At 35.9% G+C, this 23,661-nt stretch overlaps 2 protein-coding genes and 1 pseudogene across 4 annotated transcripts; 2 read left to right on the top strand and 1 right to left on the bottom strand.

The window, feature by feature from the left end:
* Positions 1-108: 108 nt before the first annotated feature.
* On the top strand, positions 109-388 carry LOC127794234 (uncharacterized mitochondrial protein AtMg00530-like; annotated as a pseudogene).
* A 6,408-nt stretch (positions 389-6,796) lies between these two features.
* LOC127793980 (uncharacterized) lies at positions 6,797-18,827 on the top strand. Of its 3 annotated transcripts, none has more exons than XM_052324818.1 (4): positions 6,797-7,067; positions 7,386-7,546; positions 14,451-14,677; positions 18,390-18,827. In XM_052324818.1, exons 2-4 carry the CDS (start codon positions 7,416-7,418, stop codon positions 18,395-18,397), a joined length of 366 nt encoding a protein of 121 aa, XP_052180778.1. In that variant the 5' UTR covers positions 6,797-7,067; positions 7,386-7,415; the 3' UTR covers positions 18,398-18,827. The 3 variants fall into 3 exon arrangements, with proteins under 3 accessions (XP_052180778.1, XP_052180776.1, XP_052180777.1); XM_052324816.1 differs by having other exon boundaries at positions 7,220-7,546; XM_052324817.1 differs by having other exon boundaries at positions 7,155-7,546.
* A 788-nt stretch (positions 18,828-19,615) lies between these two features.
* LOC127793979 (probable sulfate transporter 3.4) lies at positions 19,616-23,281 on the bottom strand. Its single transcript, XM_052324815.1, has 12 exons — positions 22,797-23,281; positions 22,504-22,711; positions 22,238-22,409; positions 21,958-22,023; positions 21,743-21,856; positions 21,526-21,642; positions 21,309-21,435; positions 20,929-21,215; positions 20,647-20,837; positions 20,428-20,513; positions 20,204-20,280; positions 19,616-19,989 (listed from the first exon to the last, which is right to left on the bottom strand). The coding sequence occupies exons 1-12, from the start codon at positions 23,200-23,202 to the stop codon at positions 19,846-19,848; spliced, it is 1,995 nt and encodes a 664-aa protein (XP_052180775.1). The 5' UTR covers positions 23,203-23,281; the 3' UTR covers positions 19,616-19,845.
* Positions 23,282-23,661: the final 380 nt, after the last annotated feature.

Below are 23,661 nucleotides of genomic sequence, written 5' to 3'. Positions count from 1 at the left end.
CAAAGAAATGGAGAGAGAGAAAGTCTTTCCAATATGTACCTCTGTGGACTAGGAGATCATTATCGAGGCAAGGTGAAAACAAACATAGGATCATGACCTTTTTTCTTTTTTCTTTTATTGTTGATATCATATCGAGTGCAGCTCTTTCTTATTTATGGTCATCAAATGTTCCTCCGACTTCAAGAAATTGGTCAAGCGAGGGGCTACCCTCGACTCACCTCTCATTTTATAAATAAAAAACCCCTCCTTAGAAGAGAGTATAAGCTCCAAGATGAGTATGTCCTGGATTCCCGGATTCATTCTCGTCTTTATCCATCATAGAATTTTTGAAATCTTTAAAAACGTTCTAGGAGATGGCTCATATTTCTCAAAGATCACAAGGTGCTGAAGTGGCAAGATAAGGGGGTCTGTATTTTTTGTGTGAAATGGATGCTCTCACATCTCTTCTACTTCTTCTTCTTGCTAGTGTTCGATCCAATTCTCTCATTTGTAATCGTTAACCCAAATTGGATTCAATCAAACATAGATGAGGGATTTCATCAAGCCCACTTGTTAAGTCATATATTAGGTTTTGATGTTGATGAGAGAATGCTTTTAATGATGATATGCAAAACAATATATTAAAGATGAAAGTTGATAAATGTATAATCAAGTAAGGCATAGTATTATTTGAGTATATCATCATATCACTTGAATGTAGATTGTTTTTGTCTCGAGTGATTGTCAAAATTAATCAAGTAATTTAAAATTTTACTCAAGTAATTAATTGTTGATTTTGAATTTATAACCATTACAACGCATTTAATGCGTGCAGTTTCTGCTCTTCAACTCATGATTAGTTCATTAATTGTTGATTGATCATTTTGAGATGATTTATATATTAATTATCCTTTTGTAATCTTTTTGTGAGTTTGTTTAAAGTGAAATTTGACAGTTACAAAGAAAGAATTTTTTATCCAAAGATAAAGTAGTAGAGCATTTAAGATGACAAGACCATATAAAGAGATCGAGAATGAAAAAGAGATAATATAGACAAGGAGAAAACAATATGAACTCTCAAAAAGAGCTTACCTCAAAGAACTTCAAGTGTCCTTTGTTCATACACATGCTTAGAAAGAAAAGAGAGATCAAGTTTACTCTTTTTATCTTCTTTCATCTCTATAATCCAAGAGAAGTAAATTGTATTCTATTATCATTCTTTCGAAACTTATCTTATATATCTTTTATTCACATTCATTTGAGAGTTGTAAAGGTTACACCTTATCCTTACAAAATGCAATGGTTGTGGTTGATCTTGTTAAAAGTCATTTGTAAAAAGATTTGTCGCTGATGCTCTTGCAAAAGTTACTTAAGTAAGTTGGTTGACTAAATTCTTGGTAAGAAGTCAAGGTAATAGATTAGGCTGCTAGCCGAACCACAATAAAATCTCTGTGCATTGCATTTATTAAGTTTTCTTTATATTTTTTTTTAGTTAAATTGAGAAAAAATTTAAGAGAGAGGCTGAATTTATCTCCCCTCTTAAGCTAATTGTGTTTTTCACCACCGAATCAAACCCAAATGATATAGGTTTCTATCAACCTATATTTTTGGTTAAAGAATCTGGTTATAGGGATGAAGAAAATGTAGTAGCCAAAAGTGAGTTTGGTCGGAGATGATAAAAAATGCACATGGTAAGTCCTCTCTCTCTTCTCAACCTTCAAAGAACCCAAAACTTTGGCAATATCTAAGTTATTTGTTTAAACCCAAATACAAAATTTGGGTTCAATCTTCCGACAGTCAATGATCAATGTTTTTTTCTTATTTTTATTTTTTTAAATCAATGATCAATGTTTTTTTCTTATTTTTATTTTTTAAAATCAGAAGATAGAGGAAAGAAAAGATGAGTAAAGGGAATATTTAGTCTTTTTGTTTAATAACATAGGACTTGATTGCAATTTTGCTAAATCTTGTAGTGTTCTTCGTAATTTACCCAATTATAAAATACCAAGAAGGATATTTTCTAAATTTTCCAACGATGAATGTTGTTATTTTTTAAAATATAAAATGTTAAGACGTATTTACTTTAAAATTGAAGTTAAAATTTAAAAAAATATTTTCTATAAGCCATCATTTTTACTTCTATTTAGGAATTCATTATTGCTATAATTAAATGAGCCAGCAATTGTCACTTTTTATTTTTGATTTGAAAACTCTACCTCAGCTATAGACTATAAACTGTGTATATTAACTTTTGTTTGCTATTTAAAATTTTAAGAGGTAAATTAATTAAAAAATTATTATTTTCTCTTTCTCTCTCTTGTTTACTTATTTATTTTTTATTTTCTTACTAGGTTATTATTGTTGGTCCCTTAGAGTATGACCACTCAAGAGGGAGATGAATTGAATGATTAAAACTTTTATCAATTTTTTAATAAAAATCTTATTATTACAAATTTATCAAAATTAGATTAATGTGAATGTATATGTGAGAGGTTGTAGAGATGAATTTCACACCACAAGATATATCAATGAGACACAATATATGGCATAAGACGATTTTTAAGTGGTTCGGTGTATTCTACACACCTACTTTACTTTCCCAAGATCTAACCACTATTGGGGTTCCACTAAAAACCAACACCAAGGTTTTCCCTTTAAACACTTTGGAAACTAATACAACCCTAAATTACAAATGGTTCTAGAAAACCTAAGCAATCTACAACAAAATTTAAATAAGTACAATACTTTGTCCACACTTGGACTCAAAAGATTTAAACAATAAGAAACTTATGCAAGGCAATAAATAAAATGATACAATAACCTCAAGATGGAGAATTTCGGATTCAACTCGAAGACACTTTCTCTTTTTTGCCTTGTGGCTCTTGAGTGATTGAGCAATGAAGCTTGAGAGCCTTTGGATGCTTGGTTAACTTGATGAGAAAGATTGGGAACTTGTAGTGCTTCTTTGAACTCAAATAAGTGTTAAAATTCTCAAGCAAAACAGTCTTTGAGCTTTTATAGACGTGTTAGGAGAACCTATGCAACATTCAAAAAAATGATCGTTGAACCCGAGAAGTCGACTTTCCTGAAACAAGAGTCGATTTCCATTTTAAGTGGGATTCGACTTTAGTTATACAAGAGTTAACTTCTCTAATGTTAGAGTCAACTCTTCGAAATATACCAATATTTTCAGGTCGATTCTGCATAAACTACTCTCGGCTGGGTCGACTCTAGCTTTGCAAGAGTCGACTTTAGTTTAAGGGGAGTTGACTCTAGCTATACAAGAGTCGACTTCTGAAGCCAAAATTTACAGGAAATAGATTTTATACATATAGTAAATGCTTGAGACTTGGTTTTGATAAAAAAAATAGTTTTAGTGAATATTATGATATTAAAAAAATAAACAACAATTTACTTGAAAAACTATGGACTATAAATTATACATCAATTATAAAATATTATTTTTGTTAGTTGTCAAAACTTAATTGAAAATTTAATTGGGGCAAGTTGGCTCAACAATTATTTTCTATGTTGTTCATGTTCCCTTGAATTACTATTGCTCTATAGCATGTAGTACAAGAAAAGTTTGTTGTATCCTAGGGTAGTTGCCTTCGATATTATTATTATTATTGTGTGGCAGAATCTACTTTTTAGGATAGTGACATTATGTCTCAAGATTATTTTTTTATCATCATTATTTTGTTATCTTTACACCTTCATTTTTTTTTATTCCAACAACACCTACATGATCTTTCAAATGTGTCGAGAGTTAAGAGGGGGGATGAGAATGAATAAGAAGAAAAGAAGAGTAAGAAAGTATTTGGAAGTATAGGAAAGAGACAAAAGGAAAATGAGAAAGCAAAAAAATAAGGGAAAGAAGATGGAAAAATAGAGCATAAAGAAGAAGATAAAGAGACAAGAAGATTTATCTCTAATAATCAACGAAAAATATGGACAACTAGTGATCCAAGATAGAGGTAGTTAGTGACCTAGGGTTGCAGGAGCTTTTTTAGAATGAAGAGGATATGAAAGAAACTTTACATAGAAAGAAAAAATAGGAGTGTACATATGACATCTTTTATGTATATTAAAGGAGTAGGTCATACCACCCTCAGGGCATAGGTCGAGCGATCGGAGAAGCAATATGTCGGTGTCAATCCAGTGGGTTAGAAGTTTGATTTTGGCCCTACGAAAGGGTCAAGGATCAACCTGCGATTTACCTCTCTTGGCATAATCGAAAACAAGAGCACTGAGGGTCACGTAAGGGCGATCATCCCAATGAGTAGGTCATACCATGCACGTGTGAGTGAAAATTATAAAAAAGAGCTTGACAATTACATTTTGTTTTAGTTATTTTTAGATAAAATGTAAATACCAAAAGGTAATGGTAAAAGTGTTTTAAATTTATAGTAATTGTGGAGGTTATGAGTTAAATTTTGTTGACAATTTAGTATGGCTATCTTTAGTTTTTCTAAACAAAATAAATATATATATTTTTTAAATTTAACAAGACTTCAATGAGAAGTAACACCAAATAAAGGATTTACTTAATTATTATAATAGATATATAAGTAAATTGCCTCCAAACCCCATTTGGTTTGGGTTATTTGCATACAGATAATCTATAATTTAAAAATATCTCTAGAGACCATTGTGGTTTTCATTTTCTTTCAAACACCTCCTTTGTTATTAACATCATTAATCAAATTGCACCAGATTAACTTAAATTAAGTAAAATTAACCAAAATTTCCTAAGAATTAAAAAGGGAACGCTAGTTGTTAAAACCCATTGGTCAATGAGCTCAATCAGTTAGAACTATAGATGGCAAGAAAAACTTACCCCTTGCAGGGACCATCTCGTCCCAATTGGAACAAAGTCAATTGTCTTTGATTAGAGATCAAGGTGGGACATGGAAGATTATATTATTGGTATATTATTATAAATGATAAAAATACTTTTCATGTCTCATCACCTTGAATGAGGGGTATTTTATATATTTTAAATATATTATATAATTTAAGGTATAAATTATGATATACCAATAATATTTTTTTATTTTTTATTAACATTTTTTAGGGTAAAGAAAGGCAAATCCCCTATTAACATTTTCATAAACAATAGTCTTAATCCCGCCTTACCCAGACAAACTTTGCCTCGTCGTACCTTATACTTGCCTCTTAATATATATATATATATATATTAAAATTATATATAGTGTATATAAATTTAATATTATATTTATATAAAATCATATTTTTTGTTTTATAAATTATTATATACATGTTTTACTTGATGCGCAACAAATTCCAAGCTAATTGTTCTCAATTTGACATTGTTCAATGTTCAGTGAGTAAATATTGCTCTCTAAAGGATTCTTAATTTTTACATTTATTATTATTATTATAAAATAATTCATAAAAAAATATTTAAATGTTTTTTTTCGAGAAATCAATTATCCCCACCCTGCCCCTGTTGGGGTTAGGAAATGGCCAATTTTATTATCTATTGTGAGGGGGGAATGGAGAAGGTCGTCCAGCCCTTTTGCCATCCCCAATAAAAATTAATCGTTGGATAAGTTTTAGATTTAAAAAAGAAAAACAGAAGAAGTGACGAGGGTGTCTTTAAGAAAACTAACACTAAAAATCCCTATAAGTATTTTAAGCCAAAGATTTAGATGAATTTTAAGACAAGAGTCTCGTAATTTCTAAAGAGTCTTCAGAAAGATATAGTTTTAGTATCTCAGAGGCTCAAGACTTGTTCAGAATCTATCGGGTTCAAGTCATTCGATGAGTCCGAAGAGTTTTTGAACTCATCCGAAGAATACTCATCCAGATACTTTGACTCCGAATATACCTCCAAATCTTCTTGTCTCATTCAATGCATTTCTTTGAAGAGTCGAGAGACTTCCATCTACATATCACGTGTGACGTGGATCCCACTACCAAACGTCTATAAATAATCGCCTATTTCATTGCAGAATGACATTTTGGCCCAGAGTCTTTGAGACTTCACTCTCTCACACAGACTCTAAACTCGAAAACTTAGACCCTGAACCACACAAAACATTTCGGGAAACAATCCATCAAAAGACTCCCCTTGGATCCATAAAGCATACACACATACATACATTAGCATTTTTGCTTCAAGACACTATAGCTTGACTTAAGCATCGAAGGGCCCGTGTGGCTTTTAACTATTTTCGTATTGTAGAACCTGCAGAAAACCAACCATCCAAAAACTCTCTAGGGAGCAAGACCCCTAAAGACTTCTAAAAGTCTTCTAGAGACTTCCAGCATCATTTTAACTCTCCCTAACAATAGATTGAACCGACACCCTTACGTGGTGTCCTAAACTTTGTGATTCTGCATGGATTCTGTCTGAATTATTTTTTAAAATAAATAAATAAATTTAAATATTATAATTTGACAACAACAAAATCAAACATAATTGAATTTTCCAATTTGAAGAGATTATTTTCAATGAAGTACAACAAATCCCAGGAATTGGATAACATTTTTGGGTACGAACCCCATTTGATAACTATTTTTTTTTTTTTTATATTTGAATTCAACTCATTTATGCTCACAAGCAAGGTCGCTTACCTTTTGTTTAAAATTTTACAGTTCGTTTATTGTTTGTTTATATAAATTATATATACATTACTCTCTTAACTGAATATAAGGAGGCATAAATAAAATACAAACGAGTCATGTATTGAATGAGTTTTTAAATTTTATTTATTTTCGTTCAATTAATTAATGCACAATGATGAAAAAAAAAGCTAAAATTAAATTTTGACAGATCATCAAACGTATTGATTTGCTTTGGTTTCGTTGGATGGTTTGCGCTCGAGGGGAGGGACTGGTGGTCTGCGGCTCGAGGTTTGGGTTCTCTTGTCTGTGAGCATCTATTCACCGGAAAGACATAGAGAAGAGAAAGAAACCCTTCTTCGCTATTGATCTTCCAGCTCTCCTCTTGATCTGTGCCCATTAGACGCCACTTCAGTTATATCAGACGCTCCAGAGCTCGAATTCCCGGACGCACTTGCAACCATCTCCTGAATTTCTCTCCAATCTGCACAATTTAGGTTTGTTACCTGTTTCATCATTTGAATCTTGCTTTTACGTTTGATAGCTCTTGAAGGTTTCTTGATTTAGTCCCATTGGGTATCAAGACGAGCATGGATTTGGATCGGAATGTGAGTTGTTTCTGAAAAAATTCAAGTGTTGTGTCGTTCAGAGCCTGGAGCCTGAACCCAAATACACGGGGTTGTGATATTTGGGAACGTTTCTTTGTTGTACTGAATTCGGAAGGTTGGGTGCTTCCCAACGGTTCAAAAGTCATGTTCTATGGTGCGCTGGTGTGGGATCCATTGCTCATTGTCGCCCAAATCATTTGCTTTCAGTGCTTATACTATCTAACACTCGGACTGTTTATGGAAATTCTCGTCGGGACTCGTGTATCGCGGATCAGTCTTGTGTATTTCTTTGATTATGTTACTATTACTGCTTCCACGGTCACTGGGTGGTGTGTCATTGCGGCATTTCTACTTAGCTCGCTTGCTGGGTGAGAATCATCATCTTTTTGTTTTTTCTTTCTTTAGTCATTGCTGTTTGGAAATTTATTTTCCATTTTATTTTGTTTACTTCATTTGCGGTTCTTAGCTTAGCCATACTTGAATGATGACTGATATTGGGTTTCTGCTGGTTACTGCACTTTTGATGCTTGTGTTTTGCAATTTGATCATAAAGGGGTTGACATTTACTGCTCAACAATACTTGAAAGAAACTTAATTGGACCAAATATACTGGGCTTTTTTTTTTGCTTGATAGAGGGCACCGAGACCCAATTGCAACAGAAGCTTCCCTCAAGGGTATTCACTATAGACTCAGGCCAAGGTTCCAAAGAGCAGACAGATGGGGTGAAAACCAATCCACAATCCCAAAAAAGAAAAAAGCAGCCCCAAAACCAACAAAACAACATGACACATAAAAATAGAAGCAAAACCTACATACCTACAAATTGGTGAATAATTGACCTGACTTGAGGATGAGAACTGTATACAATTGATCACACCCCGAGAATATCATAAAACAACGCATGAGTGCATCGACACACATACAGCATATATATATATATATATATTTGCAGGTGTGCAACCATAACACTACTATGGCAGTGAACTGGATTACATCTCTAGAAGATAAAAAGAAGTAGATGACTCACAGAACAGAGGTATCACCAGAGTTCCAGTATCAGGAAAATTGTGGCAGATTCACAGGAAAAATTCAGATCATACAACACAAAAATTGAACCAGCAATCCAACAAAATGGTAAAATCAGAATAATGAATACAGTTAAGCATATAGATTGTAGAACAATCTCATTTCTTTTGTTGTCATCTCCATTGAAATCTTCGTTCCTGGTATGGCCTCAAGCTTCTATTTTATTTTCCTGTTCATTGATCTTTTTTATTTGCTTTCCTTGTTTCCATTTGAGTTGTTACTTACAGAACCATTTGACAAGTGCTCTTGAGGGTTTTTCCATGAATTTAGAGGACGAAAGTTTTGCAAGGGTTGTAGGAGGGAAGGATGGAAGGGTTTGGCAAAGGAGAGTGGCTGGTGGTGGAGGGGGGGCCAGGGTGTTTCTGTCAAATCTCTCTCTCTCTCCATCATTGAATGAGAATGATGAGTCCCTTGCCTGAGAAGGAATGGCTATTCCAACAAAGGTGGGAATGATCATTCTGTGAAAATGGCTTTCCAATTTGAAGCAGTGGTATAAAATGAAGGAATGGAAAGGAGAAGTGGGAAGGGATTGGGACATTCCTTTCCACCTGTTTCCCTTATTCCAAACATGGCCAAGGTCATTGTTTTCTCTTTTGGGTGGATTTCATTTCCAAAATGTAACTGTACCATGCTTTGATACTTTTGACACTTACTTGTGGGGCTTTTCTTTATTCTTGCACTTTGTCCTATACCTAGGGTTTAGCCTAGGGTTTGGATTGGAAATCGGAAGAATCCTGGGAAATTAGGACCAAGAACAGAAGGGATTGGAGGGGGAATTAGACAGAATTGGGGGAGATAGTAGACAGAATAGAGAAAGGGAGAGATTAGAGAGAGAAATGAGAGGGATCGGGAGAGGGAGTTCAGAGGGAATTTGGGAGAGAATTCATGAGAGGAAAATTAAGAGAATTCAATAACATTTCACATAATACCTTCCCATCCTCAGCTATGGCTTATATATAGCCTAATAGCCTCCCACATGCACCCATGTGCAGTACAACAATAAACATAACTGCCTATAGCTAAGGACAAATATCTATAACAAAAAAGGAAAGAAAATTACAATTACTGCCCTAGTAAACCCTCAAAATAGTTGTGCAATATAGTAATGCATGTAAACTACTGTTATTATATTTATTAATCTATCATTGGGGATCCTTAGGGTCATGACAATTCCCCCCCTCCTTAAGAGAGTTCTTGTCCCCAAGAACTTACAACAATTGGCCACTGCTCTTATCCAATACTAGCTCTCTCTATTTGTTTTATTTCTTTTACTTTCTTTCTCCTTCTAGGCCTCTTTTTCTTCGTTCTTAGGTTCTCAAGATCAATTCCAGGCATAAGTTGACTCAGAACTTCAATAGAAGAAGCCTTATTGAGTTCAAGCCCCATATAACCACCTCCTGCAATAGCTATCCAATCAAGATTGGTCTCCACTTTAAGAACATGATCAACCATTCCTGGACTGACATAGTTAGCAGCTGAAACTTGGAGTCTAGAGGAAAAACTAATTGTGTCCGTGACTTCCTTTAATAGTTCATCACCATCTAATACAAATAAGGATGGCAGACACACATCCATAACTACAATTAATGTATTCTCGACAGGCCAACTGTCATTCTCTTCTGCAAAAATATCAGCAATATCTTAGAAATGCAGCAATGGAGAATGGTAGACAAAACCTTTGACTTCTTCAGCTATCTCCCTTAGCTTTCCTCCAGCTATCAACTATCCTCGAAATTCCTTACCAAATCCACACGCCTTCAGTTTTTTAGAAGATATGTCAGCTGAGGATATATCTCCCATCATACCATTTCCATTAAATAGTAAGGGACTCAAATTTCTTTGCCAGCCAAGAGCCTATCTGACACTGCTGCTCACTAACTGGAATTTGAACAATTAAAACAGCAGAAAATTCTTCCTCTCAAGTTGTTTCCTGCTCATTACCATACACCCAAGATTTATCTTCCACAATTTTCTCATCCAATGGTGTCCCAGTGTCCATCCTTGCAATTTCCCTTCCTGTATAGACATACTGATTGCATAAGAAGGGATGAGCAAGTTCCTCAATGGCTGAAACATGGCCTCCATCATGACCTTCATCCCCAACATGATTTATAGCCTGTTTATCAACCGAGTCATCAACTTTATCCAGAATCAAAGGCAATGGAACAGTGTTCTTAATAACTCCAATATCAATTTCACTTCTCACAAAATTCTAATCCGGGACACCATCCAAGACTGCAGGTTTAGAAGTTGATTGAGCCTGTGTCTCCTTGAGAAAAAACGGACTAATTTCAGATCCTAAAGATCCAGAGGTGTTTTTCTCCAATTCTAAAAATTCCTTGTTGCCTCATGTTATTCCTATCATCTGATTGACTGCATCAATCATCTCTTGTTTTAGACTTCCATGAATATCATTTGGAACATCCTCATCAAGAACTTCTTTTCCAAAGGAATCAAGGTGTTCCTTTAATTTTTCTTTTGCCCAAACATCCTAGATCAAACCTCCGGAATTACTGTTGTTGCTGCCAACACTGTCATTACAATCACGCTCCTTGTCAATTCTGCCTAAATCAGAATACTTCTTCTGCTCAAAATCAAAATCGGAGGTAAGCAGTGAATCAATTTTCCACAATCTTGACTTCTTCTTAGGCTGCTTTATTTTAAGGAACTCCTCTTGGTTAGAACTTCTGAGATAATCATCCGAAACATCTCTTCTCAGTTTATCGAAGAATTCAGTGGGAATGCTGACCTGATACCTCTTAGACATCATCGCAAACTCTTGTAGTTGCTCGCATAACATACGACCTATTTCCTCACATGTTTTGTGTATCACACTGCTTGTTTCCTTGCGCATTTGACTGAACTTATTATCTAATTTCTTTTCCCATTTCTCATGATTCTGGCCAAACTCCTCACGATTTCTATTGAATCCAACTAAAAATGCAACATTCTTCTGCTGCAATTGAGACTCCAATTGTTTCATGCGCGCACTGCTCCCCGTGGCCGACATTGCACAAATAGGACAAGTTGAAGACCAAGGAGCAAGAGTTTTGTACATATTGAATCCAAAACCTCCTGTGAGCTAATCGGCTTTGAATTATTTTCACCTCTGATTTGTCGCAGTCTTAGAATTTGCTGAGATTTGATGGAAATTAGCAGCCTAGAGCGCTAACAATCAACAAACACAACTGACTTGCCTGTAGATTTCAAAGTCGAAATCAACTTCTTGCTTCGCCTTCAAAATTTGATCCGAGAGACAGTTCACCAGTTCCAAATTTGCTATTGGAGGTTGCAGTCGAAATTCGACAGTCAATCACCCAAAACAGTCGGAAGTACACAAGCAAAAGAAATCGAATGCTAAGGAACTGCTCTAGGAGTCGCCAACAACACCATTGGACCACCTGGCAAGTCGCCTTCAAAAATTGAATGGAAATTCTGATCAACTGGTTCGTTATAGTCATAAGGATAACCTTGCTCTGTGACGCCTTCTGATTTGGACCGTGAGGTGATCGAAAATCACTGGACCTTGCTTCGCCCTTCAATTTCGAGCAAGAATTACCGAAATTAGAGGTTGAGGGTCACTCACCTACTTCGCCTTCCAAGTTCAAACCGAGGGTTCCTTGCTCGCTTGATTATGATCTGTCCTTGGTTCCTTTGGGATTGGATCAGAAATGTTGGCCGATTGGTTTTGTTGAAGCTCCTCAAAAGTTCGCCTATATCGTCGGAAATTCGCCTCACTCTACTTCGGCGTTTGGAAAATTCAGTCACAGTGGGATCTACGCCCAAAAATCTTCTGGTCTTCTTCGCCTTCCACTTTCGGGCCTCCGATATTAGCCTACGCTCAACCTCCATGCGTCAGAATCGATTTCCGAGGATCACCCGTTCCCTATACTCGAATCAAGTTCTGAGTCTCTCCTTCAAGTCAATTTGGAATTCATTGTGTTGTAAATCCAAAGTGTTGGAAGCAACTGCCTAGGTTCACTAAAAATTAATCATCAAAGACTGTTGAGAGCCGTTGGACATTAATAGCCAAGGAACGATGGCTTTGATACCAAATTGTCATGTATCTAGGGTTTAGCCTAGGGTTTGGATTGGAAATTGGAAGAATCCTAGGAAATTAAGACCAAGAATAGAAGGGATTGGAAGGGGAATTGGAAAGAATTGGGGGGAGATAGTAGATAGAATAGAGAAAAGGAGAGATTAGAGAGAGAAATGAGAGGGATCGGGAGAGGGAGTTCAGAGGGAATTTGAGAGAGAATTCATGAGAGGAAAATTAAGAGAATTCAATATCATTTCACATAATACCTTCCCATCCTCAACTATGGCTTATATATAGCCTAACAGCCTCCCACATGCACCCATGTGCAGTACAACAATGAGCATAACTGCCTATAGCTTAGGACAAAGATCTATAACAAAAAAAGAAAGAGAATTACAGTTACTGCCCTAGTAAACCCTCAGAATAGTTATACAATATAGTAATGCATGTAAGCTACTACTATTATATTTATTAATCTATCATTGGGGATCCTTGGGGTCATGACACACTTGCTTCCAACTAGGGCCCTACACTTATGACCATTGGTCTTTAATTGATATATTCTGTTACAAGTGGTTTCTTCATCCTATCCTTATAGTGCCTTTGACCTCACTTTTGCTATTCATATAAGGTAGTCACCAGCTAGATTTTTCACATGAGCATACACTTGATAGTGAATTGATTTCAGTTATCTCACCACTTCGTACAACAGCAAACAATCCCAGGCCTTAATCCCACTAGGTGGGGTTCTTAATCACTTAATGTCGCAGATCTTTAAATTTATTACAACTCATTTTCTCTTATGGCCTTGAAATGCCATTTCATTTCCATTTTTATTGATGCTGTCTTACATCAACCAAAATTCCTGGAATGGATGGAGAGAAAAAAGAAGCTAACCTAAGGAGTTCTATGTGAATGGTTTTGACAGAGGGTTAAATGGATTTAAGAGTCCCATTCAACACACATGCACACACAGAGACTCTAAGAATGCATGGAGGGGGATGAAGATTGTTATCAGCAGTGATACATCCATGGAAATTTTACTGCAAAACTGCATAGCATTTCAATCTTTTGTTGCCAACTAATCATAGCATGTGCATCTCTGTCTCTCTCTTTCTCTCTAGTAACAAGAGGAAGCTGGGGTGACCATCATTCCAACCCCCTCTGGACATGACCATGAAGGCCCTTCCTTGCTAGGGAATGTTCTATTTGAGCCATAGCTGTTACCGGGAAGGCAAGCCTGTTGCCCTAGCCACACTGTAGTGCACAGGGTCAAGGTTTGAGTCATAGGTTTGGGTCATCTAGCAAGCAGGATGGGTTTAAGGTTTGAACCCCAGACCCAAGGGACATAAGGGAAACTACCAAATTGCTGGGTTACCACCACGGTGGTAAAAAAATGGGGTCATGTGAATCTCTTTCACTAATATACTTCTTTACTTAGCAGGGAAAAATGATTTTGTTGCTCTAGTTTTTTAGGTGTTATTACTAATTTTACCATAAATAAATTGTTATTTTCATTTAGGGTAAATTACCACAAAAAAAAAACCCAACTTTCTCCTTATTTTTAATCTTTAGACAACTTTTAATTTTATCAACTGGGGCATCCAACTTTCATTTAGCTTCAATTCTAGACTACCGTTTGTTGCTGTTACATTTTATCATTAATTGTTTGACGCGGCAAGCTATGTTAGATGAATTGGTTGATGAGGAGGCAACTTGCCACTTAAGAGGCTGAGAGCCTATATTGATGTTGGATCGGTGACAACAATGTTACCCTTCAACCAAAACCTTGTGGGTTTTGCCACCTTCTTGTGTGTTTAGGTGGCAACTAGTCAACCAAGTCATCTAATATAGGTTATTATGCCAGCAATTAACAGTAAATAATAACGGCAGCAAGTAGAAGTCTATAGTTCAAATTAATTAGCAAGTTGAATTCCCCTATTGAAAAAAATTAAAATCTGAGTCTAAGATTCAAAACAAGTTGAAAGCTGGGTATTCTTTTGGTAATTTAACCTTTATTTGCCTGTTCATTGTACTGAATTGACTTCAGTAGACTATCTATAAGTCTACGAGCTTTCACAACTGTTTATCACAAAGATTCATAGTCCTTGTTAACTTGGATATCTTTCTTTGCTTTTCAAATCAGGGCTGTTTATATGCTTTATTTGATTGAGAGGGCAAAGAAGTGCTTAGATTTTTCAGCCACCCTATATATCATCCACCTCTTTATATGTATCCTATATGGAGGTTGGCCTTCATCAATAACATGGTGGGTTGTGAATGGCACTGGAGTTGCTGTGATGGCATTGTTAGGTGAATACTTGTGCATAAGACGTGATCTCCGCGAAATACCCATAACAAGATACCGCTCAAGTAAGCCAATGTTTTATTCCTTTTACATGTTTTCATTTTGTCTTTATATGTAGACTGAGCACTTCTTATCTTCTCTTTGCTTGTCTCTTTCTCTTCTTCCCCCACTGATCAAACTTTCTTGCCTCAACTTCAATTTTCTTTTATTATTCAAATGAGTATCTCTTTCTTTATCTGTTGATATTGTGTTGCTTCTGTTCATGTGTATAAGCATTCCGTTTAGCACATCAGATTTATATTATGCATTTTTGTCTGCTTGCTTGTTTGCATAAGGGCCAAAAGTATTCCCTTTCAATTTCTACGTGCTTTTTCTTATGAGAAAGTTCTTTTATGCTATTTCATTTAGGCACTTGCTTCTATTTTCTTTGCACTCAATTTTACTGGAGTGGATGAATTTATGCATCAAAATCTTTCCCGACTCTTTTTGACTGTATTATCATGTGGACATGCCCTTCTTTTTTTGAAGTCTCTCAAAAGTCTGTAGCTATATTTCCAACATTTGTTTTTTATTTCTTCTTCTTTTTCTATCCGCGTGTATATATAGTACATATGTATATATACACATCTATATGTGTATATGTGTTCATATATATATATATATATATATATGTCAGCTGCAGCTTAGTTTGAACTTTTACGTGTTTTTGACATCTTCTGGTACCTTGGCAATGGCTCTTAGTTGTTGGTCAGGCACCAGAGCCGGCCCTGGCCCAAGGCTACAGCCCAGGGCCCACAATTGAGGGGGGCCCAAATTTTTTTTAAGCCTATTTATATATGTGTATAAAAAATTAAAAAAGAAGTTGCCGCCTGTATCCTATCAAAAAAAAATTTCATTGCTATTTTTATTTTGTAGATACATGTGATGATTGTTTTTGGTTCGATTAATTGTAGAGGATGAAAATAAGGGCGTCAACGGTTCGGATTGATTCGGTTCTATAAGAATTCAGTAACCGAACCATTTTTAACGGTTCCAAAAAAATAAGAACCGTAACCGAACCATTATATATGTAAAACCAAACCATGACTAATCCGTCACACCGGACCAGTTTCAATTCTATCCAATTAATATTTAGCTTCTAAACATTTCCGCAAAATATGAAATTATAAACAAATTTATTAATTAAAAAAAACCCATAACTTCATTAATGCTTTAAGTCTTGAAGTAAAAGTAGAACAAAATAATTCATAGACTATCTCATCAAATGAGATTACATCAACCATTTATTATAGCAATAGCGCATAAAAGCCTAGAAATAAAAGAGTTCATGAATCTCTCTAATTCCCTAAAAAGTGATATTATGTATGTATATGTATATATATATACCAAAAAATTATAATATATATAAGTATAATATCGGTTCTGATTCGGTTCAAACCACGGTTTGAAAAAAAAATCAATAACCAAACCAAATATATCGATTCTTAATTTTTTAGAACCAGAACTTAACCATTGAACCAATCCAAAAGGCACAATTCGATCCGATTTGGTCCAGTTCATATGTTTTCGGATATTTTTTGACACCCCTAGATGAAAGGAAGATTGATCAAATCAAGAAATGCTTACGGAGATTTGGGAGAAAGCATGCAGACTCAAATATGTTGTTTTCGTTTTTTAATGCAATGTTTATAATGCAAGGTACTCTTTTTTCTTCGTTTGGGGTTTTGTCCCATTAAATTTTTCCCAAATAAGGTTTTAATGAGCCCCCAAACTATTCTTCCTTATCTTTTGTATATTCTTATAATTTTAATAAAATTAATTAATTAATCATTTTTATTTTTTTATTTAATTTATTTAAAGGGCACGCTTAGAAAAAATTTGCCCTAAGCCTTAAAAAAACAGAGGACCGGCTCTGTCAGGCACTCCTACTGGTTATATTTATAAACAAAAAAGAAAATGTCTTGTTTTTGGTGTACAACATATAAAGTTGATATGTAATGGGAGGATTATAGACAACTAACTAGGGATGCCTCTGTTTCTATTTATGCAAGATATGACATATGTATAGTTTTATACACATCAACAGTAACGATCAATGCCACTACGTGGGGTCTACGGGGTCAGATATGTATTGTTTTGAACTTTATATTATTTGCTTAAGCACATAAGTCACCCTATATTTCTCCTTCAACGTGAACTTCAAGAACTTCCAGGTGTAATCTCCAAAATGTGATTTTTCGTTTCCAAAAAATAAAAAAGGTAAATTACATACATACCCCTGTACTTTAAAATTGGCCGTGGAAACCCCTATGATTCCATTTCTTTGCACCCATACCCCTCCTTTAGTTTCAACTAACACTGTCAATTGATGCAGAACTCAAAACAAAGAGCAAGAGTAATCCCAATTTCTTAAAAAACAATATCATTAATTAATGTCAATAATCAAAGCTGTCTTCAATTACAACCTAAAAGGACTATTTATAGGCAACGGATGGATAACCATCTACTCTAACTAGGATTCCTCTAATTAAGATTGTAAACACAATCCCAATCTAATTAGGATTGTAATGGAACCTAATGACTTAAGAATTATCTAAAAGATAAAACTAATTAGGATTGTAATGGAACCTAATGACTAAAGAATTATCTAAAAGATAAAACAAAATAAATTAGGAAACAAGCTAAAATAGAGGAATCCTAGTTAGTAGATGGTTATCTATCCGTTGCCTATAAATAGTCCTTTCAGGTTGTAATTGAAGACAGCTTTGATTATTGACATTAATTAATGATATTGTTTTTTAAGCAACTGGGATTACTCTTGTTCTTTGTTTTGAGTTCTTTTTACAGTGTTAGTTGAAACTAAAGGAGGGGTATGCAAAGAAATGGAATCATAGGGGTTTCCAGGGCCAATTTTAAAGTACAGGGGGTGTGTATGTAATTTACCTTTTTATTTTTTGGAAACAAAAAATCACATTTTGGAGATTACACCCGGAAGTTCTTGAAGTTCACGTTTTAACTTCCTTCAGTGGTGAATTCACCTTGTTCTTCTCATTTTGATAAGGTTCACTAATATCACAGACAACCTGTTTGACTGTTATAACAAATGAATGCAAGATTTGGCATTTTCTTAGCCAAGAAATAGTGGACTTTTCAAGTGTCATCAAACCCCCTGCCCCCAAGAAGGTGAAAAAACTAAAAAATAAAGAAAAGGCAAAATTCATCAGGAGCTTCTCTACATTTTTCTTAGTATGGCCTTCATATGAGCAATGCAGCTAAAGCTTTTTTTTTATGTGATCTCTCATCATCATAATGATTACAAGGCTTAATTCTTCTAGGTGAAATCAACTGTCTAGAATTCATGATAAAATATTCAATGATTTTTATGTTGGTGGTCGGCTACCTGACATAGCCCTCATCCTTTATCCAAATGTTGGACTGGCTATGATAAGGGCTTCACCTTCAACAGTTGAAGGGAATAGTCATGCAGGCCGGATTGGCATGTGATCTCATGCTAATATATATAGATAATATCCTCTGTTATTCTGACAAATAAATTCCTCATGTTTGTGACCCTAGCGGGATCTAGAAATCTAGCATTCGCATACTTCCTCATTGTCTAGATGGATTTTTAAATCTTCTGCTTTCCAGATTAAAATTTTGTTTGGTAACTGAGCAGGGGCCCTTGATTTTGAAGTGTTACTTTGCCGCAATATATATTTGGACCAATTTTATGAACTAAATTGTCAAAATAACTGACTTCAAAACATTTCTGTGCAGATTTTTGACTGACCAGCAAAACAGAAGAGGCAAGACCAATGGGCAAGAACAAATTTCTTTGCCGGCTTGTACTAGTTGCTCTTGCTTTCCTTTGGAGGAGCTCAAGCTCATCGGGTACCAGATCAGGTATTTGTGAGAGTGTACCAGATTCCATAGAATGTATGTTTGCTCCCAGATGCAATGGCAGTCCATAACTGTCTATAACTGCTCGCAAATAGCATCAACGAAGTAGATTAGGTACTTGATACTCATTTCCCAAGACCTGGTGTAAGACTTGGATAGCTTTGATAGAGATGATGCTTTAGCTGGCAGGCTGATCAATTGTTTCCCACAACTATTTTGGATATGTTCTATATTATGATTTGTCTATGAAATTATTTTGATCCGATTGAGATACGCTCTTCGAGATTAGAAGTTTTATTGATCCAATATTTTGCATGTCACCATGTTTGTGTTGCATCTCATCCGTTAACATTTTATTAACATAAACAAGGGGCAGGATCTTACTGGTGAGGGGTGTTAAAAGTGTTCTTCTGTTGTTTGCAGTTACATTCTTGCTTGTTACAGCTTCAAGGTTTATCTCAACGTCTTGAACACCATTACATATGATAGAGAGTTATTTTAGGCCTATTTGGCTTCATTGTTTGATGTTGTGGTTGTCATGCGAAAGCAGTATTATTTATGAATGTTAAAAAAGTAAAACATAAGCGATTGATTAAATATTTTATTGCTATGATGTAGATATGTAAAATGATTTTTTTAAACAAATGGTTGTATTTTTAATAAGCATTTTAAACAATAATCTTGTGCTAAATTATTTATAATATTTAAAATAATACTGTTAAATTATAAACTTAAAATGGATGTTAGATAACTAAACAAAATTGTATGCTAAATTATTGATAATATTTAATGTTTATTTTCAAAACACATTTCTATTCCTCATGAAATGAAATGTAGTAGAAAAAGATGTTAATGGCTTGTCATTTATCATTAATGTGTTTGAAAAAGTAAAGGGTAAAACAGATAAAAAAAAGAGAGAGAGAGAGAGAGAGAAAGTAGAGGGTAAATTTATCTATTTATTATTTAAAATAGTGTTTCTCTCGACACTTTTATTATTGAAGATGTTCCTTCGATTTTCTGAATAAATTATTTTTATAATTTAAAATCGTCATTTGTTAGTCATTAAAAAAAAAAACCCTTATCTTTGCTACCAAAATGGGGGAGAACAAATCACTTAGTAAAGGTGGATTAGGAGGTCATAAGTTATTCATGTGCACTGCATTTCAAAATCTCTTCTTAGAAGAGCATAATTAAGATCTGAAAAACAAAACTGAAGTTGTTTAAACGGGAGGAACAAGAAAAGAAACATCCTGATGATCCAACTCAACCCCACTGGGGAATTAATGGAAGAGGTGATTGATGCCTTCCAGCTTCATTTCTTTCCATTGAAACTTCATGGTTGAGCCTTCCACAGAGATGATAAGTCAGCCACAGCTTCGTCTACTGTGAGGTAGACACCCTTTACCCCAAACGACTCCAAGGTGTTGGACTGATGCAGCTTTTCCATCACATTTCCAACAGGATTTGCCAGCACAAACTGCTCAAAACAAGAGCAAAATTTGCCATCAAAACTGTGCCAAAATCTATACAATTTGCATAATGTTAATCTAGAAACTCAGCAGACAAGTGTATGGCTAGTTTCAAGAACAGATCTCCAGTTCTGAAACTATATTTAAGTGTTCTCCAAGTAACAGGTTGCACAGAACAACAAAATCATAATCTCATTGGAAGTGGAGGAGTGAATCGCTTGCCTGAAGTGATCGTTTCTCCAACATATTCCTAAGTTCGCGAATTGTGTCGATTCCACTTGTATCTATGGCAGTCACAGCTGAGGATGATAAACAGAAAGGTACATATTATCACCTAGATCTAGGAAATTATGACAATGCATGAAAGAACTACTACTATTGAGTGCAAGAGACTCTAAATGGCATTTATATCTGCTAGGATCTGCAAGGTTTTATAGTGCACCTACCAGTCATGTCCAAGATTATGCATTTCAGCGCGCTTTCATTCCTCGATCCTACACGCTCTTCCTCCTCCCGAACCCATCTCAGTATTCTGCAGCAGGAACGTTGCACAAGTCAGATCACATAACTCAAATGAGATAGTTTTAATATGACTACAAGGACAATGAATTAGGGGACTATTTCGAGTGATCTGTGAACTGAAATGTTTTCGTAAGCTCACTGACCTTTCTTGTAGGTAAGTCGAATTTGCAAAGAAGATGGGAGACTCAACAGCAAGGATGATAAAAGAGGGAACTCTTGAAGCTTCTCTGTATCTGTTAACGTTTTGATATATCTGTGTTCCGGGAATGTTTCCCAAAACCACAGTGTTTGGCCTTGTAACATGAAGCAGAATCTTGAACACTGAAACTCCAACCTGAATTTGGATTCAGTGTATCAAGTACTCATCAGATAGTTAATCACACTTCTAGTTCGTTCTACGTATGTTCTTAGAACGAAAAACTTACAGCGATTGCCAGGCCTAAGGGCACTGAAATGAAGAGGACACCTAGAAAGGAGCACAGGCATGCCAAGAAGTCGAGCTTGTCGACTTTCCAGAGACGGAGTGCAGCCTCATAGTCGATTAGCCCGGCCACAGCGGTGAGGATGATCGCCGCCAAAATGAAATTGGGAGTGTAATAGAACAATGGCATGAGGAACATCAGGGTCACAAGCACGGCTGCTGCCATGAACACATTTGAAACCACGGTTTTTGCCCCGGCGTTGTAGTTCACAGCAGATCGAGAAAATGATCCTGCAGCAGGGTTAGTTAAAGTCGGTTAAAAACAGTTTAACTTTACTCGCTCAGTGTTTCACTATTTATATGCATGAAAGAAAAGCAATTCACCTGTAGTGACATAGCATGAAGAGCAAGAACCAGCCATGTTCATAAGGCCAATGGCCATCATTTCTTTGTTTCCATCTACTTGATAGTTCTCTAGAGCAGCAAATGTCCTTCCCACAGCAATTCCTTCCTGTAAAAACAAACAAAACGTCTTAAAAACCACCCCAGATATGACTAAGATATCCAAGCAGAGAAGTATGCGAGTTTTTCGGTTACTTACCGTGAGAGAGAGTATTCCAGTTATAAGGCCGGTTTTTATTGCAACCCCTAAATAGGGCCCGTGAAAATATAGCATGTTCGACGAAGGTGGATTCAGGCCCTTTGGTAAGTGCCCAATCTGCGCATCGAAGACTCAACTTTGAGGGAACCAGTAGAGAGAAATCTTTGAGGAACTGACATTAAGTTTTAATGGGGGAAGAAGAAATGGCACATCTTACGGTTGAAATGCCATGCAACTTGGATCTGAGGAGGAAGACAATAAGGGTTGAGAGAATAACTGAAGTTAACGGTGCCGCTGCTGAGATCCAAAAAAGCTTAGGTTTCTTCATGCTCTGTGTCAAGAAACACAAAACAAAATTTTGAAAACTAAGAACCAAATGGTTGAGAAACTGGAACATTAGTTTTGACGGGCTTCTGTATTAATCAGGCTTACAATTTTCCTGGTAATCAATAGGAAGACTAGAAAAGTGATTCCCAATACAATAGTTTGCACAGACCACTGCAAAAGTAAAATGTAAACAAATCAGTAGACTTCAAAAGAAGAGAGGATGAAAGGAATATGTACAAATATCACTTAAACCCAATATATAATTAGGGAATCTCAAGTTATTGGACTTCATTTTGAGAAAAAAAAAAGTGGCTTCAGAAAAAAGCATTTAGTAAAAAATAAGAAAAATATTCTTCCAGAATAGTAACTTTGGTTCTTCTTCTACCTCATTTCTGTGACTGAAAACAGAGGACAAAACAGGGACTATTTGCATCTTGCTTGTGAAGTGAACAATCCCAAGCAGCCCTTTCAGCTGCTGCAGAGATACTATGACTGCTGCGCCGGCAGTGAAGCCGACGAGAGTGGCCTTGGACAGGAAATCGATAACAAAACCCAACCTGTAAAAATCACCCAATCCAGAAGAATCAGAAGAGAATGAACCATTTCGGTTTACTATACAAAAAGCTCAAAGACTTTGACATAAATTAGTACCTTAATAGGCCCAAAGAAGCTTGAAAAACACCGGCAAAGAAAGTGGCAGTGAATGCCAATTGAAGATAGAGGACTGGATCTTGTGAATAAGGGACAGTTTCAGTTAGCATGGTGCCCATAACCAAAGATGCTATGGAGACTGGACCAACTGCAAGGTGTCTGGAACTCCCAAGGAAGGAATATATCAAAGGCGGCACGAAGCTTGAATCTGCACACAACCAACCCTCCCTCTATAAATAGCTCTGTACGACGACCAGAACCAAAAGCAACACGAAATTGGACAGTATACTCACAAAGCCCGATAATCGGGGGCAAATTGGCAAGCTTGGCATAACTGATTCCCTGGGGGATGGCAAGGCTGGCGATGGTGAGGCCAGAGATGATATCGGAGCGGAGAAGCCTGAGGCGGTAACCGGGACCCCACTGAAAGATCGGGAAGAAGAAGTGAAGAGCCAGAAGAAACTTCCTGAAACAAGTTTGGTTCTTGAAGGTGTGGAGTGGATCATCCGGGAAGAAGATCTCTGCCAGTCTTTGCCTTAGTTTCTGCAGAGTGGTTCTTTGGGGCGGCAAGCAAACTCTGTGGACTTCAGATGGTGCCACTGGCATTGGCATTGAATCTCCTGCAACTGTGACTAGTGTCAAGTGGTGGCATGATGAAGGGTCTGAGAAATGTTCCACTCTAGTGGGATTTATAACCATTTCTGACGGATCAAAACAAACAGACTGAATTTGTTTGTTTGTTTGAGAGGGAGAGAGATGGTGTTTGATTTGAGGCAGTTCTTGATCATCTTCAGAGGGTGCCTAGGCTTTATATAGTGTTCAGGCAAGAGGCAGTTGGTTTATGGGGGGAAAAATTCTACCCGTTGTAGACTTTTTTCTTTTTTCCTTTCCTTTTTAACTAAAAAGAATTAGCCAACTAAATTAATCATAATAAGGCCAGACACATTTAGAGAACCGCCATATTGGAACTTAATACAAAAAAACAAAGAGAGAACCCATCGGCATGGTGTAATGGTAAAGTGCTAGGAGATTTAAGCAAATATTGAAGGTTCGAATATTTGTGAAGCCAAGATTTTGGTGTCTTGTTGCCCTTCCAATGGTTTCATCTGCATAACATAAAGGGGATCTAAAAGGAGGGTAGTTACTTCCCAAATGTCT

Source organism: Diospyros lotus, chromosome 2 (genome assembly GCF_014633365.1).
Source record: "Diospyros lotus cultivar Yz01 chromosome 2, ASM1463336v1, whole genome shotgun sequence".
NCBI classification, from domain to species: Eukaryota; Viridiplantae; Streptophyta; class Magnoliopsida; order Ericales; family Ebenaceae; genus Diospyros; species Diospyros lotus.
Note: the sequence above shows the minus strand (reverse complement) of the source record. Positions and strands in the feature narration are given on the sequence as shown.

Bases quoted from the DNA above. Each gene is read 5' to 3' on its own strand.
- LOC127793980 (XM_052324816.1), top strand. From the start codon at position 7,323: ATGTTCTATGGTGCGCTGGTGTGGGATCCATTGCTCATTGTCGCCCAA. The intron at 7,547-14,450 runs GTGAGAATCATC...TTTTCAAATCAG, and splicing joins CTACTTAGCTCGCTTGCTGG to GGCTGTTTATATGCTTTATT.
- LOC127793979 (XM_052324815.1), bottom strand. From the start codon at position 23,202: ATGGTTATAAATCCCACTAGAGTGGAACATTTCTCAGACCCTTCATCA. The intron at 20,838-20,928 runs GTAAGTTTTTCG...ATCCAAATTCAG, and splicing joins CCTTAGGCCTGGCAATCGCT to GTTGGAGTTTCAGTGTTCAA. The intron at 20,281-20,427 runs GTAGGTGCACTA...TATCATCCTCAG, and splicing joins CATAATCTTGGACATGACTG to CTGTGACTGCCATAGATACA.